Raw genomic sequence first — 19,355 nt, forward strand, 5'->3', positions numbered from 1 at the left:
AGAGTATGAAGGCAGAGTTCACAGTCTTTATTTTCATTGAAATATTGCTTTGTTGCATCTCGCATTTCTTCCACGAAGGTCTATCCAGTAACTTTGCAGGCTGTAGTTGCCGTTGTCACATTGTGCGGGGCTCCTCTGGAAGGCATAGGTCTAAATGCACAGGGGATTAGTCTGACAATGTACGGCGAGGCACTGGCCACCTGCCGCTCACCCTAAAGCATCTTTTGTGCTAAACCAGTCCTCTAATCAAGAGGAAGTCATGCACTGAGGAATTAAATGTGTATTCCGTACAGTCAGGATGCATTTCCCTCCAAATGCCAATCATGGCATATTCCCAGAGAATAGAAACTATAGAGTCTCCTGCTTTGTTATGTTTGTGTGATAAGCCTTTAGTGCAATCCATTAGTTAATGTAGTACTGCATAGTGTTCGCTTCCCCCATAGTATAGACCGTACGTCTAGTGCATGAACACGATTCATGAGATGAGTGAAATATTCTGGACAATCGTTTTAGGGGCACAGGAATTAACCAGGGTGAGGTGTGCATTCCCAAACAACCCTTGAACTATCAAGTACCTTGTCTCCGGGTTTACAGTCATGTGTAAATGCTGGAACCTGGTCGACCGGTGGATCATAAAAACAGTAAACAAACCCCCTTCCCACCGACCTCCCAAACCGGGCCCCAATTGCCCTGTAGTTGTTCCCCAAGAACCTCAGCCAAATAAACACAATTTGAGACTTAAACAGTAGCCGTGATAGGTAGTTAGGAAGTTAAATGGCACCTTGCCTAGAGGGACCAGAGATAAAACAGTCATGTAACAGGTCTCTGTAGCCACTGATGTAAAAATGAACAGATCAATAAGGGGAGAAGAAGTCTGAAAAGGATATGAGGATGTAGCTGTTTACCACCTTGTCCATTCCTGGTGAAAGGTCACAGGTCTACACCTCTTATGTCCGATACGCCATAGCAGCCTTGTTCTTTAGTATGAGGTATTTTTGGTGTAAGGTCGTACTTTTTATTCAATATCAGACAAACCTCTTTCCCGTGTGACTCTGCGGTCAGAAGGTGTTGCATTCTTGTTTTTGCTGAACCTGTTGAGGATTAAGGATGCCTCCTTTGGGTCCGTAAAAAACAGCGTTTTGCCCTGTCAGCTGAATCGGGGGCAGGGCCGGAACAAGCATGGCATATTGGATCCCCGTATCCTGCAGTTTTTTCTTGACTAAGACAAATTTTGGCTGCGCGTCCTGTATGCTTTGTGTAAAATCAGAGAAGAATAAAAAAAAAGATATACCGTTGTATTGGATGTTACGTTTTTCTCACTCCAGTCTTAGGATAGTGTCTCTAACCCTATATTTGAGAGGTTATGCAATGAGGGGCATGGTGGGGCTCCTGGGACTGGCCTGGGGGCCAAGGCATAATGTGGTCTCTCCACCACCAGCAGGCGAGTGAGCGACTCCATCCCAAAGACGCCTCGGAGCATCTTTTCTATATGGTCTTCTGTCCGCTCATCAATGTAGTTTCAGCCACGTCAAGTATCCTGATGTTACTTCTACGCGATCATGCCTCTAGATCTTCATTCTTTAATAAGATCATTTCCATTTTGGTCGCCATCTCTTTTAGTGGCACCATATGCTATGCTTTGTCATCTTTCACATCCAAGATCCTTCGCTCAGTCATATCTATATGCACATTTTGGCAATCCAGACGCTCCTTCTTAACATCCAGCCGGCTAGACAATGAATCAATCTTAGTATCAATTGTTGATAGGATGTTTTTCATTTCTTTGAGGAGATAGACGACTTCATGCGAGGATGGCGATTCATCTAGCACTGGTTCTACTTCCACCGAGTCTTGTGGGCCAGCAAGTTATGGAAGTGTTTGCTTCCGCGGGAATCAAAATTCAGGCTGGATTGTTATTGCCTCTTGCCTATGATGTGAATAAGAGTGGCACTCACCTGCCGCGCCGTTTCAGGCCAACAGTTGCACGGGATGCAGGGTACAGGGTCTCCCATATGTCACAGTTCAGGGTGGTCTACCAAGGTGCCCGGGTCTCACAGTGGCAAGAGCAGCGATAAAGATGATGTTGCTGCTTGGCTGCAGTGCAAGGGATCACTATTAAGGGCGGACGTGGGTATTCTTCAAAGCAAGGCATCAGTGTCTTGTTGGGGGCCTCTGCTGGGAACTGGGGGGCCAGCCGTTCAGGTCTTGTGCCCACACAAAAGTCTTAGTGCTGAACCTCAGCAGTTTTGTACCCCCACCACTCGTGCAGGACCTCCCAGGGGCACGGCTGTTTCATACCATTGTATCCAAGTCCCAAAGTCCTAGTCTTCAAAGTGCCACTTCCCTTCAAGGATGTCATGCAGCGCCTAAGGTTCTGAGCTAATGCTGTTGTGCCCGCTATCAGGCCATGGCAAGGTGACACCTCACCTCCATGTGGACCAGCACAGGGTCAGGGGATCTGCTTGCCCTGCTCCCCAAGTCTCCTCGGGTGCAACTAAACCTCTGGTGGGGTGTAGCTAGTCCTTCCTCCTGTCCGTTAATCAGGGGAGGCCCTGGCAGCTGCGCACACCGGCCTTCGCCACGATGGTGGCACGCCGCTCAAGCCTCCTGGCCTAGCACACCTCGTGGCAAGGATCAGCCAGGCCGCGCCATGGAAGGGCAGCCTCCAGCGTACCGTGCCTGCCGCTCGTCGGGACTCAAGAACGGCACAGTTTACCTGCTCTGTCACTTCACTGAGCTAAGTGGGTAAGATCAAAGCAACAAATGTTCAATTTAGTGGATGTTTCTGTGGGACAATTGCTCTGGCCCATGGAGCAAGTTTAAAGAGCTACCATCTTGAAGCAAGCTCGCTTGCTCCCCCATCACATGGAACATTTCTGTTGTGCTCCTGCCACGTTCTAGGCATCTCCCTAGTCATGGTCCTGCTCTCATTCATAGCTTTCACAGTATTTGAGCCAAGAAATGTCTTTCTTTCTTTCAAAATGTGGGCATGTGCACACCAGTTAAAAATGGTCATAAAGATATCATTCTCATAATGACAGAGGAGGATAACCCCTTTAAAACCAATCCTAACTTAGTTTAGGTGACATTTTCGGCTAGTACCTTCCTTTCTTCTCTGTCTCTTGCACAGTCAGATTCACAGTATTCTTGGCTAACTAGTTGATAATGTTTTATTATCTGACAAAGAATAGCATATTATTCAATCTGATTTACTTCTCCTTGTTAATTGGCGGTAAGGTGTAACAATATCTGAAAAATAAGTATCTTCAGTTATCAAGGACAGAGAAAAGGACAAATTCTATAGAAATTAATTGTACATTACCGGTCATGACCAAAAATTAATGTAGGCCCTGAACCCCAAAAATCTGAACCACAGTAAATCGTAATTTAATTTTATAAGCGGGTAGGTGATATTTTTAAGGGGGGCAGGTGGGGTGCTACCACATTCATTGTTTTCTTCTTTGTTAGAAAATTTCCTGTCACAAGACCCCCAGCATTGGCCCTTACCTTTTGTCCTCCTTCCACCCCACCCCCATAATTCAGCGGAAATCCTTGCTCCTTTATCCTGTTTACTGATATAGCGCCTGTAGTTCTACTGTCCTGCCTCTCTTCCCACCCACTTGTACACTTTAGTATGCAAAAATATTTCATTTTCAAAATCATTTAGATTATGAATTTAGATAATATGCTTTAGATTGTTTTGGGATTTGTTATTTATGTTGTTATTATAATACTAGGTACTATGTTGTATACCAATACATGTGAAATCTTTTCAAAGAAAGTAAATATTGAAAACACGAAAATTACAGTACATATGCTTGTGGTATGTTATTAGGGTGCACAACAAGAAACAGATTACTTTAAATACAGTGTTAATCAGGACAGCGTGATTTGCAACAAAGGATCATTTGTTTTCCCATTGGTGTTGAATATGGGTCGCAGCAGCACATTACAACCCAAAAACCCCTGTCCCGCAGGCTCAGTGAAACCAGTAAGCCGCTGCTACACCATGTAAATGTCAGCGAAAATAGGAGGTCGCTGCTACACCATGTAAATGGCAGTGAAACCCAGAGGCCGCTGCCACAGTGTAATGTCTGCGTCGCTGTACAGAAATGTGGGATGCGCACTGTCACTCACCTGGCCACCACCTCGTTGTCCACCTTCACTATGCAGTAGGGGTCACTGGTGCCAGACCTTGGGAACAAGAGAAAAATCGAAGAATAGTTGAACATTAACAGCAAGCGAGAGTTCCAAAGCACACAATTCAGCCATTCATAACAGGATTCCTGGTACAGAGCTTGGGGAGGGGCCGGGCCCCCCTTATCCCTCCAGAGTAGAGGTGCAGGGGAGGGGGCTGCTCGAAGAATGAATGAATGCACTGTTTTAAATCCCAGGGTCCTTTCACTTCATTAGGACAGGTATGTAGTTACAGTTTGTTTACCCAATAGCAGACCCACAGTCTGCCGGGAAGTGAACTGGGCTAAAGGTCTTTTAGTGTATGACTGCACTTACTATGGGTTGGGAGAAGAAAGGTAGAGCCAAACTGAGGGGAGAACACCAGAAACAGCGGGAAAACTGGTGGGAAGCAGTGCTTAATTTGTAAAAAAAAAAGTGCTAGGGCCCTTGTCAGGGGAATTGTCCTTGTCAGTGTTGCCAATCACACTTCCAACAAAACTTCTAACCATCACACACCTACAGGTGTTACAACTCAGGCTACTCCAGGTCCTGTAGGTTTAAGAACGGCCTTGGCGGCAAGTATTAGTCATTTTTAATATGTATTGAATTAATAAACAACTGTTGGTTTGCTCATTTCTAAATTAGACATATAGCTCCACCACATGGCAGACTGTGATAAGTGCCAGAGTTAACAATTAAGTGCTGGTGCCCAGCTCCAGAAACCACTGGTTCAAATTAAGCACTGAGGTATCAGACACCAGCACTACAGGTGAGGTAAAAGAGGTTAAGAGAGCTGTTAGCGAATGAAATGAGCCTGGTAGCCATCAGGGGAGAGGCATTACGCGTAGCAGTGAGGGAAAGTGTCTGAGCATGTATAGGAGAGAACAGCAGCAGCAGGGAATGTGCTTGGGAGTTTACAGGAGAGCGTGGTAGCAGTGAGGGAATATGTCTGGGAGTCTGCAGGAGAGCGGGGTAGCACTGGGTGAATGTGAGTCCAGAGCAGAGAGAGATGGTACTGAGGGAATGTGTGGGAGTCTACAGGAGAGAGAGGCAGCAGAGATGTGTGTATGTCAGGGAGTCTACATAAGATAGAGTTACCAGTGGATGAATGTCGGAATCTACAAAAGAGAGAGGCAGTTATGAAGGAATATTTCAGGGAGACTACACAAGAGAGCACGCAAAGTGGGGGAATGTTTACAGGAGTTTACAAGAGAGACGCCTATCAGTGAATTAATGTGTCTGGGAGTCTACAGGAGAAAGCAGTATCATTGAGGACTAGATCAGCTTTGGCGCTGGTGGTGCCCGGTGCAAAAATCTCCGCTGGCACCCCTCCCCCCTTGACCACCTTCTCCATGGATTCCCTCAATACCACCCTGCCACAGCGCCATCCATCTCTCCATACCCCCTAACACGCATTTCATTTGCCTTATAGTGCTACTCGTACCAGGGTTGGGTGTCAGAGCACTTTATTTCACACACACATTATAAAGAGTCCACAAATCATATGTGTGTAAATCAGTGTATAGGACATGCTACATAACAAAATACGCACTACAATGTGTAGGAGTCACATATCATCCATACTGGTAGGCAGTATATTTTAAAAGTGACTGGGCTGGAGAAGCACAACTCAGGATTCAAAATGCAGCTCAGTGGTTGGCTTTCCCAAAAAATAATTTATCTATACCCAAACAAATTCTTCTTAGCAACCTTAGGAGAATAAAAGACTGGAGAAAAACAGAAGGTTCTATCCTAGGCTTCTCCAACAGGAGGTGAGCTACCTATAAGCAGCTCTCCTGTGCGCAACCCAGTCTTCTTAATAAGAGAATATATATATATATATATATATTTATACTTATAGATATTCACTGAAAAAACCAAAGGTTACAAGGTAGAGACTTGATAGTTAGGCTCAGTTTTCATTCATACAAAACCAGTGAAATTCAGCCATTATAGTTAGTGAGCTAACTATAACTCATGCCCCTGCAATGCACTGCTTATGACCTCACATATTACATCACTCATGACATGGTGAGTGACATCACTGATGACATCACTGATGACATTATCCACAGCATATATGACGCACCAACTCACACCCATATAACCTTTTTTAATACACCCACTCCAATTTTCACGCTACCATTCTCAAGCCCATTCACACACCCATACCAGTACTTACACAGGCACTCACTGATTCATTGATCCACCTGTGAATTTGTGACAAAATTAAATTTAAAAAAATTATTTTCACCCCCGGCAGGGTCCCTGTGGGACACCTCTACCATATCTGGGGAGCCAGGGTATTTCTACCATGCCCCCTTTTCATTATTTTGTACTTCTTTTGTGGATCTCAGCTTGAAGCAGAGTCCCAAGATGGCGGCAGACACTTCCTGATTGAAGTGTTGGCAGCCAATAAAATTTTAGTAGGATTTGCGAGTCCACTGCAAGGACTCTCGCCCCAAGATATCTATATTTTTTTAACTTTCATATCTCTGAAGCGACTGAACGGATTTACACCAAATTACAAAAAGCACACTTTCTGGACCAACACCTAGCTTTCTGCCAAATTTGGTGTAATTCCGTTCAGCGGGTCAGGCTGTAGTGATGTCAAAAAAGCTTTAATCCACATAAACCACACATGGGCAAAAGGCATTTTAGGACCCCCCTTTTTTCTTGGCCCCCGCTTGACAGATCAGCCCGAAACTTTCAACTCAGAAGCTGAGCCAAAAGGGTAATTTATTTGAAAATTTTGTGAAGCTTCGTCAAGCAGCGCCAAAGTTATTGGCAAAACAAAAATTGGTCCTAACTATAACTACCTACTAGCAATATATATATATATATATATATAAATATATATATATATATATATATAAATATATATATATATATATAAGGAAAAAATATTGCATCACTCTCCTTGGGATTTCAATTATTTATTCAATTCTCCATCTCTCCAGCTCTCTCCTCCTACTACGCGTTTCAACCATCACGGTCTTGCTCACGGTAATTAGCGTAGTACCTTATCAGTTTTACATTTATATACCTGAATGCCACTCCACCAATAATGAGGCATTGTGGGATCAGTAGTTCAAACAAATAAACATTTAACTTAAAATTACTTGTGACTTTGGTAGCGGTGCCATGATATTATGCCCAATTCTTACTGGCTTTAACAGTACGTAGCAAGGATGTACAGGCCTCCCTCCTTGTATTTTTATATAAATTTGAACACTTTTATCAGACACTGCCAATTTTTTGATAAACATTTCTACTAAGGGGCCGATTCCGATTCCGGTCGGAAGGGCTCCGACAGACAGTGGGAGCCCTTCCGACCGATTCGGATCATGTCAGCCGGATTCCTTTCCGACCGAGCCATTCCGATGGGCACGATCGGAAAGGAATCCGACACGGATTTCTGGATTGCGGACGACAGGCTCGGAAAGCCTGTCCGCCGTCCGGAAATCTCCCAGTACTCCCTCGGCTGCCTCTTTGCGACCGAGGCAGTACGATGGCAGCTTTTCACTGCCTTTTCGTGCTGGTTTTTCCGACACTAAAAGGCAGTCGGAAACTGTCTTTGGGGGCCCCCCAGTAGGTCCCCCATGGGTGCGAGGCTGCCGAATGGCAGCCTGAGGGCACCTATGGTGCCCCTCTGTGGATCCCTGCACCCGGTGGCAGGCACCTTGGGGTGCCGCCCACAGGGTGAAGGGATGAACTGCACCCCTGTTTTCAAGGATGCAGGCATGCATTCCGCTCGGAATGCATGCCTGCATTGTCTTGTATACGAGTGCAACCGAACCCTGTTCGGTCGCATCGCACTAGCAGGGCCGTAACCGACGACAGCAGGTCAGTCGGTTACGGCTCCTGACCGATGTCGGACTGACCTGAGCCCGTCCGACATCGGAATCGGCCCCTAAGTGTTGTGGCCATTAGCATGTCTGGTCAGATATACATTCCATCATTGTAGTGATTTTTAGCAGTTAGGTCATGTTTGCACTCTTACACTACTTTGCATGCTGGTGGGGGTGTCCAATTTTTTAAGTGTCAACAATTCTGTACTGGGCTAAGTGCCATTGTCCATTCTGTGTAAACATGCCATTTAGCTCATATTTAGTACTTTACTACTGCTCTAAATTACGGGACTAAGTGTCCAATGACTTTGTGTCCACTTGAACTGTGTTAAGCTTCATGTTTTTGTCAATGCACCAGCTGCAAAGTGCGCCCCAGCCGCAGGACTGCTTTGTTGGATTATATATATATATATATATATATATATATATATATATATATATATATATATATATATATTCACTGAAAAAACCATAGGTTTCACACATGTTATAGTTAGCGGAAATTTTACTGATAAAAAACCAGTGAAATTCCCCCGTTATATACGCGAACGCAATCCTCTGCTGATGCTAATACTGTATTTAGACACTTATTTGCCCATGTCTTCTTCCATACATTTTTAGCTATACATATATTACAAATATTTTTTTTTCATAAAGACACATAAGTCATCAGCAGAAGATTGCGTTCGCGTGAGTTATAGTTGCCTGCACTAACTATAACGGGGGAATTTCACTGGTTTTTTATCAGTAAAATTTCCGCTAACTATAACATGTGTGAAACCTATGGTTTTTTCAGTGAATTTGCAAGGTTTTTTAAATGCTAATTCCTAACTATAACGTGTGTGAAACCTATGGTTTTTTCAGTGAATTTGTACGGTTTTTTAAATGCTAAGTTACTTTACGCCATTCGTTGCGTGCGCGCCCACTTAACGCCACCAAAAGCACAGGGGGTGGGGTCAATGTGGATAGTGGTTTTTTATTTCGATTTTATATTTTTATTATAATTTAATGCAATTTTTTTTTATTTCATTTTTTGTAAGCCTTTTTTTAATAATTTATGTACTATATCCTGCATTATCGAAAGGTTTTTTTTTATGCATTTTTTTCCGTGCGCGTACGGTAAGCTGACGCTACGCGCTTGTAAAATACGCGTACGGTAAGCTGACGCTACGCGCTCTGGACGTAATTAGTGCAGCGCGCCTACGTGATACGTGCGTGCCGTACGCGTATACCCGGGAGCAACGTCGCGGTTACGCAGGGGCGTGTAATGCGCATGCGCGATACGTGATACGTGCGTGCCGTACGCGTACACCCGGAAGCAACGTTGCGGTTACGCAGGGGCGTGTAATGCGCATGCGCGAAAGTGACGTAAGCGCTGCGTAAGCGCACCGTAAGCGTCACGTGCGCGCACGGTAGGCCATGTGACTTACAAAGAACACTTTTTATTGGTTGAAATTACTTTCACTTCCAGAAACTTCCCACACCACACCCATTCCCCTCTTTACTGCTTGAAAGAACACTTTTCATTGGTTGATACTACTTTCAGTTCCAGATTCTTCCCACACCACACCCATTCCCCTCATTTCTGCTTGTGATTCTCTAGGAGCAGGAGCTGGATTGACATTGGGATACAATGGCAGAACAGCAGGGCTCTTCTGAGAGTGAGGCCAGCAGCACCACCATGATCCAGAGAAGGAGGAAACAAAAGACTTCTTTTGTATGGGAGTATTTCACTTTTCCAGAGGGGGAGAAAAAGGTCAATGCTCCAAAGGTCACTTGCATACTTTGTGATCGTGTTTTATCAAGAGGAAATCCAAGTAGGAAATATTCCTTTGGAAATCACTCTATGATGAGACACCTTCAGGACAAACACCCAAGGACCTTTGCTCGACATACTGGAGAAAACTCTTCAGTAAGTCACCAGAGCCCAGCCTCAGATGCTCAGCCGAGTACATCATCGGCAGCTCAGCTGAGCCCTTCCTCTGTTGTTGGAGCATCACCTTCTTCTTTTCCTTTGGACATCAACCCTCGATTTGCGAGTGTTGAAATGAGGTGTACAAAATGTGGTGGTCTTATTGTTTTTGGGGAGGTCAGTCTTCCCCTTATTAACAATAAGGTAGACCAGCATGTTTGTAGACGCTCATAATACTCCCATTCTTTCTTTCCTCCATCCCTGTATGAACCCAACGGCTCTTATAAGAGCCAACCTTACCTCACAATTTTTTTTTTTTTTTTTAAGCTTCCCTTTTCGCAAAATTTTTTTTTCCGTGCGCGCACGGTACGCGTAATTCCGCAGGTCGCCGTGCGCGTACGCTACGCGCATACGGCGATTTTTCGAAAAATATTTTTTTTTTATTTTTGCCCTTGAGGGTCCTTCTGGGACCCCCTGACCAAGGCTAGGGGGTCAGGAACTGTCGAGCCTGCCCCCTTTTCACATTATCCACCTTTTTTATTCACCCCCCTGACAGTTCGAGAGAGAAAATGGCGGCCGCCGCTTCCTGGTTTCGACCGATTCGAATGTTTACTAAGATCTAACAGCCAATCAGAATCGCGCTCGCGCACGCCGCCGTACGCGTACGGTAAGCTTACGGTAAGCGCACGGTAAGCGCACCGTAAGCTTCCACAGATATATATATTGATTTAAAGGCTATTTTCTCAGGATCTACTGAACAGATTTACACCAAACCTACAAAAGGCACTTCCTTGACCTGAGGACTACCTCTCTGCCAAATTTCTAGTAATTCTGTTCAGCCGTTCGGGCTGTAGCTCGTTCTAAAGGTCCTATGGAAAAATGCATGGGAAAAACGCGTTTTGGGACCCCCCTTTTATCTCAGCCCCCGCTTGACGAATCCCCCCGAGACTTTCAGGGTAGGAGCGGAGCGTAGCGCCCCACCTATTTTGAGAAATTCGCGAGGATTCGTCGACCGGCGCCAAAGTTATTCAAAATAGAATGTTGAGGTTTTCCTATGGAAAAGGGGTCCTAACTATAACTACCTACTGGCGACCGCCAGTAGGTAATATATATATATATATATATATATATATATATACATATAAAGTACCAAAATTGGAAAATGTGTATTGGAGATGAAAAATGAAAATGTTTGAATTTTCAGAATTTATAAGCCGATGGTGGAAGAACAAATCGTTGCTTTACCAAAAGATATTTAAAGCTCATATTTTGGCATCAAATCATGTGACGTTGGGGAGACTTTTTGCTAATATGATTAACTTGATGCTGGTGACATTGCAGCTCTGGCTGTTATGTACAACCCATGTAGAAGCATTCCATATTGTCAAAGCATTTTTTCACATTGCTTCTGGCAACAGTGCCAGATGCACTGAAAGGATCCCTGCCGGCAACCTGGTATAGAGTGGCCACTAACATAATCTTGTCATATTGATCCCTTTTTACAACTCAAATAATATTAGTAGCTTGGGATGATTTTCATTGAACATAAGTAGGTCTTATTACAGAAAATGCTGGAGACCCCTGTTCTAACCTATACCTTGCAGTTTGCATGCATCTCTTTGATGAGAGTTCACAGCTCACTGTGCTATATTGGGAGTCTAAGTTATGAACTGCAAGTAGCAAAAGGATCTCTGTGACTAAAGCAGTAACCCACTGAGCTATGTACATGGAATACAATTCTGTGATTTGCACTGTCCACATGCTTTACAGGAGGCACATTAACCCCCTTCATGATGAATCAAAATTGCCACTGGGCAAAACTGTAACCTTTCTTCAGCAGGTACATTAATCACCAGAGGTATCTTGACATTTTTATTATTGCCTGAAAACTGCAGGACACCCAAGAAACTCTGCAGCAGCTGATTTTAAGATCTTTCATAACACAGCGCACATGAGCTCGGCTCAGCTCCAGCGGCACCAGTCGCCAGTGACGGCCCGTGTAGGGCGTTTTACCGGGGCGGTGACGTGGCGCAGAGGAGGGACAGGGTGGGGGGTTGCAAAATGCGGCAAACGGCCGATTTCAGGTAAGTTACGAAAAAAAATAATAAAACGAATTTCGTTGCACGCGCTGCATCGCATTTGGCGATGCAGCGCGCGCAACGAAATTCGTTCTATTAATTTTTTTCGTAACTTACCTGAAATCGGCCGTTTGCCGCATTTTGCAACCCCCCACACTGCCCCTCCTCTGCGCCACGTCACCGCCCCGGTAAAATGCCCTACACGGGCCGTCACTGCCAGTTGCACTGCCGATAAGCTTCCCCTGACTGAAGAAATACAGCTATATAGCTACAAAAGAGAGAGGTAGCAGAGGAGGACAGTGTCTGACAGTCTACAAGAGAGGGAGTGTACTATCACTGAGAGAGTGTGCCAAGTAGTGTGCAGGCATGAGAGGGGATATGCCTGGGAGATAGCAGGTGAGGCAATTGATAAAAGTGGAATCCTGCACCTGGAAATCAACAGGAAGGAATGGCAGGGAAGGAGGAGCGTAGATAGAAGAGAGTGCCAGCAGTGAGTGCGTTTGGGAGTGTAGCGGAGAGAATGGCAGCAGCAAGGGGATGTCCCTAGGGTCTACAGGTGAGAGTGGTAGGAGTGGATGAATGTTTCTGTAAGTCTACAGTGAGAGTGGAGTCAGTGAAGGAATGTCAATTGGAGACTATAAGAGAGAGTGGAAGGAGTGGAAGGATATTCCTGGGATTCTACAAAAGAAAAGTGGCTGAAGTAAGAGATAGTATCTGGGAATATACAGGATAGAATGATAATAGTGAAGGGATGGCCTTAGAGCCTACATATGAGAGGAATATATGACGTCACAACGCAGAGCATTAAAATGCATGTGTTTACAACGCACCTACCATTACATCGCACGTTCTTACAATGCATGCTATTACAACGCATGTACATAGGGATACATTGAAACTACCATTGTACATGTATTTACTACGCATAGCGGATAGTAATTTAGAATATTAATATCGTTTTGTCTTTTGACACTCAACCTCTGAGACGGGATGCAAGGGATACAGGGGTTTTGGGTGGGGGAGTGTATTAATACCTGGGTATTAATTTTAATCCTCGGGTATTAATTTACATACTAGAGCAATATTTTTAAAACCGGTATATTAAATAATACATTTTTTTTTTAACTAAAAAGAGTTACCCAAAAATAAACATACACAGGCACTGATTACGTCCAGATGGGACTATGCGAACGTCCTTTACCTGGGCCTACCGGACTTCCTCCTGCCGCGCCTTCAGGTGGTGCAAAATTCAGCAGCTACGGCGATTCTCCACTTAAAACCTAGGTCCCATATGGCCCCTCATCTCAAGGCCCTGCACTGGCTCCCGGTGTGGGTGCAGATAAAATTCAAGGCCATGATAACTTTTTTTAAAGCCCTCCACGGTAAGGGTGCCAGTTACCGCAGGAGACGCGTCTGCCGCTACGCACCTACAAGAGTACTCAGATCATCCTCTGCAGTTTGTGCATGTGTCCCTAAGGTACGCCTGGTACGCAGGGGCGGTAAATCCTTTAGTCTCCTAGGGCCTCAAACATGGAATAAACTTCCGGTGGCCCTTAGAACCTCCACTGATCTGACTAATTGCAGAAAAATTGTCTTTTTAGGAGCTAAACCGTCTCTAAGGCAGTCGTGTGTGTACCTGTAGCGCCGTGACACTGCGGTTGGAGTAGCTGTGCACTTTATCAATACCAGTCATTCATTCATTCATGTAGATGTAGTAGGAGTGGATGAACGTCCGTAGGAGTCTATGGGGAGAGTGGGATCAGTGATGAGATGTCAATGGGAGTCTACAGTAGAGAGTGGCAGGAGGGGCAAAATATGCCTACCAGTCCATGAGAGAGAATGTGGGTGCTGTGGGTGGGCCTTGCATTGTAAAGGTAAGTCGTTGTAAAAAAAAAAAGGTGACATGCGGTTTAAACTTGCATTGGCTCAGGTAACTGAGTCCCCCTCTAACCCATATCTCATTTACCTACTTTGTTTTACAGACTCTGTAGTGCCATGTGCACTACTACACCACTGTGTAGCTTGTTTTGCTTTGATCTGTTTGTTTATTTTTGTGTTCTTTCTTATTCACAGTTTTCTGCCTTGGAGATGGTGAGTCTGTGGGGTAAGTCTGTCACACAAGGGCGCATGCGTGTTGCTTACAAGCTTTAGGAAATTCAAGATAAAGAATAAACAAAAGAGAGGACAAATGAGGGGTCATTCAATTTTGGAGGCAGACCATGTGTTTAAGAAATGTGGCTCAGGTGAGGAGAAATTAACTGCTGGGAAACCTCTAGTCAGAATTTTAGTGGTTGCAGAAATTCTGACGTCATCCTACGAGATGAACTTTAGTAAGTACTCTCGCACACCTATGTACAGATGCTCGTATAGAAGGTGCGCAAACAAGGTGTGTAGGGTGAAATCGTCCCGGAAGTGACTCTATGATCTCATAACAAACAGCTTAAGGCATCTTGCAAATCCTGGTTCTGGAATTTAATAATTTAATAAGCATATTAATACACGGCCTCTCTTTATAAATTATAAAGAACAGAACAACAAGATAATCCTCCCAAGGAAACTTGAGAACTTCTTGTGATATCAATCTAATGGAACATAAGAGGAGGAAATATGTAATGATTCACATAGGAACAGGTGTGGGGAAGGGTAGACAATGACGAGACTGTGTAGGTGAGAGCCATAATAAATACAAAACACACATGAAAGGAAAGCCTGATCTCACCGATAGAGAGGTGGTAGCGGAGGGAATTCATAATCATAAAAACATTGGTACGGTTCGGTCAAGCGCTATAGGGATATTTGCCGTATACTTCTCGACATTAGACAGTTTGAGGTGTCACAGTATGGTAACATAGACAGAAAAAATCAATTATTATGTTTTGATCCGTACCTCAATAAAACAGACAATCGAAATAAAAAAGGAAAAATGACACAAACACCTTTCACTTCCAGACAATAAAGATCTTAACAGAGCCAACTTCTGCAAACCGGCTCGAAGGCCCTATAGGACAGGGTTCCCATCTCAAAGCTGTGACCCAGTCAGAATCCTAGCCAGTAACAGACTTGTAAGTGAGCAAGTCGGGTCTGTCCACTACCACCATCCACCAGCCCCCGAGAGAGGTCCTCCGTCAGCTGCGAACCCGTGGGCCCCCCGCTCTTACCTGCACCAGGCAGCAAACGTAGGGGCCACCCCGGGGCAGTAGGGCTAGCTACACCACTGGGCACACATAGACTGTAACCTCTTGCTACACCACTGGGCACACATAGAATGTAACCTCTAGCAATACCATTGGGTACACATAGAATGTAACCTCTAGCTATACCACTGGGCACACATAGAATGTGACCTCTAGCTACACCACTGGGCACACATAGAATGTGACCTCTAGCTACACCACTGGGCACACATAGAATGTAACCTCTAGCAAAACCACTCGGCACACATAGAATGTAACCTCTAGCAACACCACTGGGCACACATAGAATGTAACCTCTATCTACACCACAGGGCACACATAGAATGTAACCTCTTGCTACACCACTGGGCACACATAGAATGTAACCTCACTGGGCACACATAGAATGTTACCTCTAGCTACACCACTGGGCACACATAGAATGTAACCTCTAGCTACACCACTGGGCACACATAGAATGTAACCTCTTGCTACACCACTGGGCACACATAGAATGTAACCTCACTGGGCACACATAGAATGTTACCTCTAGCTACACCACTGGGCACACATAGAATGTAACCTCTTGCTACTCCACTGGGCACACATAGAATGTAACCTCACTGGGCACACATAGAATGTAACCTCTAGCTACACCGCTGGGCACACATAGAATGGAACCTCTAGCTACACCACTGGGCACACATAGACTGTAACCTCTTGCTACACCACTGGGCACACATAGAATGTAACATCTAGCAATACCATTGGGTACACATAGAATGTAACCTCTAGCTATACCACTGGGCACACATAGACTGTAACCTCTTGCTACACCACTGGGCACACATAGAATGTAACCTCTAGCTACACCACTGGGCACACATAGACTGTAACCTCTTGCTACACCACTGGGCACACATAGAATGTAACCTCTAGCAACACCACTGGGCACACATAGAATGTAACCTCTAGCTACACCACTGGGCACACATAGAATGTAACCTCTTGCTACACCACTGGGCACACATAGAATGTAACCTCACTGGGCACACATAGAATGTTACCTCTAGCTACACCACTGGGCACACATAGAATGTAACCTCTAGCTACACCACTGGGCACACATAGAATGTAACCTCTTGCTACACCACTGGGCACACATAGAATGTAACCTCACTGGGCACACATAGAATGTTACCTCTAGCTACACCACTGGGCACACATAGAATGTAACCTCTTGCTACACCACTGGGCACACATAGAATGTAACCTCTAGCTACACCACTGGGTACACATAGACTGTAACCTCTTGCTACACCACTGGGCACACATAGAATGTAACCTCTAGCAATACCATTGGGTACACATAGAATGTAACCTCTAGCTATACCACTGGGCACACATAGACTGTAACCTCTTGCTACACCACTGGGCACACATAGAATGTAACCTCTAGCTACACCACTGGGCACACATAGACTGTAACCTCTTGCTACACCACTGGGCACACATAGAATGTAACCTCTAGCAATACCATTGGGTACATATAGAATGTAACCTCTAGCTACACCACTGGGCACACATAGACTGTAACCTCTTGCTACACCACTGGGCACACATAGAATGTAACCTCTTGCTACACCACTGGGCACACATAGAATGTAACCTCTAGCCATACCACTGGGCACACATAGAATGTGACCTCTAGCTACACCACTGGGCACACATAGAATGTAACCTCTAGCTATACCACTGGGCACACATAGAATGTAACCTCTAGCAACACCACTGGGCACACATAGAATGTGACCTCTAGCTACACCACTGGGCACACATAGAATGTGACCTCTAGCTATACCACTGGGCACACATAGAATGTAACCTCTAGCAACACCACTGGGCACACATAGAATGTAACCTCTAGCTACACCACTGGGCACACATAGAATGTAACCTCTAGCTACACCACTGGGCACACATAGAATGTAACCTCTAGCTACACCACTGGGCGCACATAGAATGTAACCTCTAGCTACACCACTGGGCACACATAGACTGTAACCTCTTGCTACACCACTGGGCACACATAGAATGTAACCTCTAGCTACACCACTGGGCACACATAGAATGTAACCTCTTGCTACACCACTGGGCACACATAGAATGTAACCTCTAGCAATACCATTGGGTACATATAGAATGTAACCTCTAGCTACACCACTGGGCACACATAGACTGTAACCTCTTGCTACACCACTGGGCACACATAGAATGTAACCTCTTGCTACACCACTGGGCACACATAGAATGTAACCTCTAGCTATACCACTGGGCACACATAGAATGTGACCTCTAGCTACACCACTGGGCACACATAGAATGTAACCTCTAGCTATACCACTGGGCACACATAGAATGTAACCTCTAGCAACACCACGGGGCACACATAGAATGTGACCCATAGCTACACCACTGGGCACACATAGAATGTGACCTCTTGCTACACCACTGGGCACACATAGAATGTAACCTCTAGCAATACCATTGGGTACACATAGAATGTAACCTCTAGCTATACCACTGGGCACACATAGACTGTAACCTCTTGCTACACCACTGGGCACACATAGAATGTAACCTCTAGCTACACCACTGGGCACACATAGACTGTAACCTCTTGCTACACCACTGGGCACACATAGAATGTAACCTCTAGCAATACCATTGGGTACATATAGAATGTAACCTCTAGCTACACCACTGGGCACACATAGACTGTAACCTCTTGCTACACCACTGGGCACACATAGAATGTAACCTCTTGCTACACCACTGGGCACACATAGAATGTAACCTCTAGCTATACCACTGGGCACACATAGAATGTGACCTCTAGCTACACCACTGGGCACACATAGAATGTAACCTCTAGCTATACCACTGGGCACACATAGAATGTAACCTCTAGCAACACCACTGGGCACACATAGAATGTGACCTCTAGCTACACCACTGGGCACACATAGAATGTGACCTCTAGCTATACCACTGGGCACACATAGAATGTAACCTCTAGCAACACCACTGGGCACACATAGAATGTAACCTCTAGCTACACCACTGGGCACACATAGAATGTAACCTCTAGCTACACCACTGGGCACACATAGAATGTAACCTCTAGCTACACCACTGGGCACACATAGACTGTAACCTCTTGCTACACCACTGGGCACACATAGAATGTAACCTCTAGCTACACCACTGGGCACACATAGAATGGAACCTCTAGCTACACCGCTGGGCACACATAGAATGGAACCTCTAGCTACACCACTGGGCACACATAGAATGTAACCTCTAGCTACACCACTGGGCACACATAGACTGTAACCTCTTGATACACCACTGGGCACACATAGAATGTAACCTCTAGCAATACCATTGGGTACACATAGAATGTAACCTCTAGCTATACCACTGGGCACACATAGAATGTGACCTCTAGCTACACCACTGGGCACACATAGAATGTAACCTCTAGCTACACCACTGGGCACACATAGAATGTAACCTCTAGCAACACCACTGGGCACACATAGAATGTGACCTCTAGCTACACCACTGGGCACACATAGAATGTGACCTCTAGCTATACCACTGGGCACACATAGAATGTAACCTCTAGCTATACCACTGGGCACACATAGAATGTAACCTCTAGCTATACCACTGGGCACACATAGAATGTTACCTCTAGCTACACCACTGGGCACACATAGAATGTAACCTCTAGCTACACCACTGGGCACACATAGAATGTTACCTCTAGCTACACCACTGGGCACACATAGAATGTAACCTCTAGCTACACCACTGGGCACACATAGAATGTAACCTCTAGCTATACCACTGGGCACACATAGAATGTTACCTCTAGCTACACCACTGGGCACACATAGAATGTTACCTCTAGCTACACCACTGGGCACACATAGAATGTAACCTCTTGCTACACCACTGGGCACACATAGAATGTAAACTCTAGCTACACCATTGGGCACACATAGAATGTAACCTCTAGCTACACCACTGGGCACACATAGAATGTAACCTCACTGGGCACACATAGAATGTTACCTCTAGCTACACCACTGGGCAC

At 45.1% G+C, this 19,355-nt stretch overlaps 1 protein-coding gene across 1 annotated transcript in view; it reads right to left on the minus strand.

Moving 5' to 3' along the window:
* RASAL1 (RAS protein activator like 1) overlaps positions 1–19,355 on the minus strand; it is a 765,452-nt gene that overhangs the window by 715,347 nt on the left and 30,750 nt on the right. Inside the window, exon 2 of the mRNA XM_085633253.1 lies at positions 4,138–4,194. Coding sequence (XP_085489379.1) covers positions 4,138–4,194 — 57 coding nt within the window. The remainder of the gene's footprint in view (positions 1–4,137; positions 4,195–19,355) is intronic.

Source organism: Triturus cristatus, chromosome 11 (genome assembly GCF_964204655.1).
Source record: "Triturus cristatus chromosome 11, aTriCri1.1, whole genome shotgun sequence".
Lineage (NCBI taxonomy): Eukaryota > Metazoa > Chordata > Amphibia > Caudata > Salamandridae > Triturus > Triturus cristatus.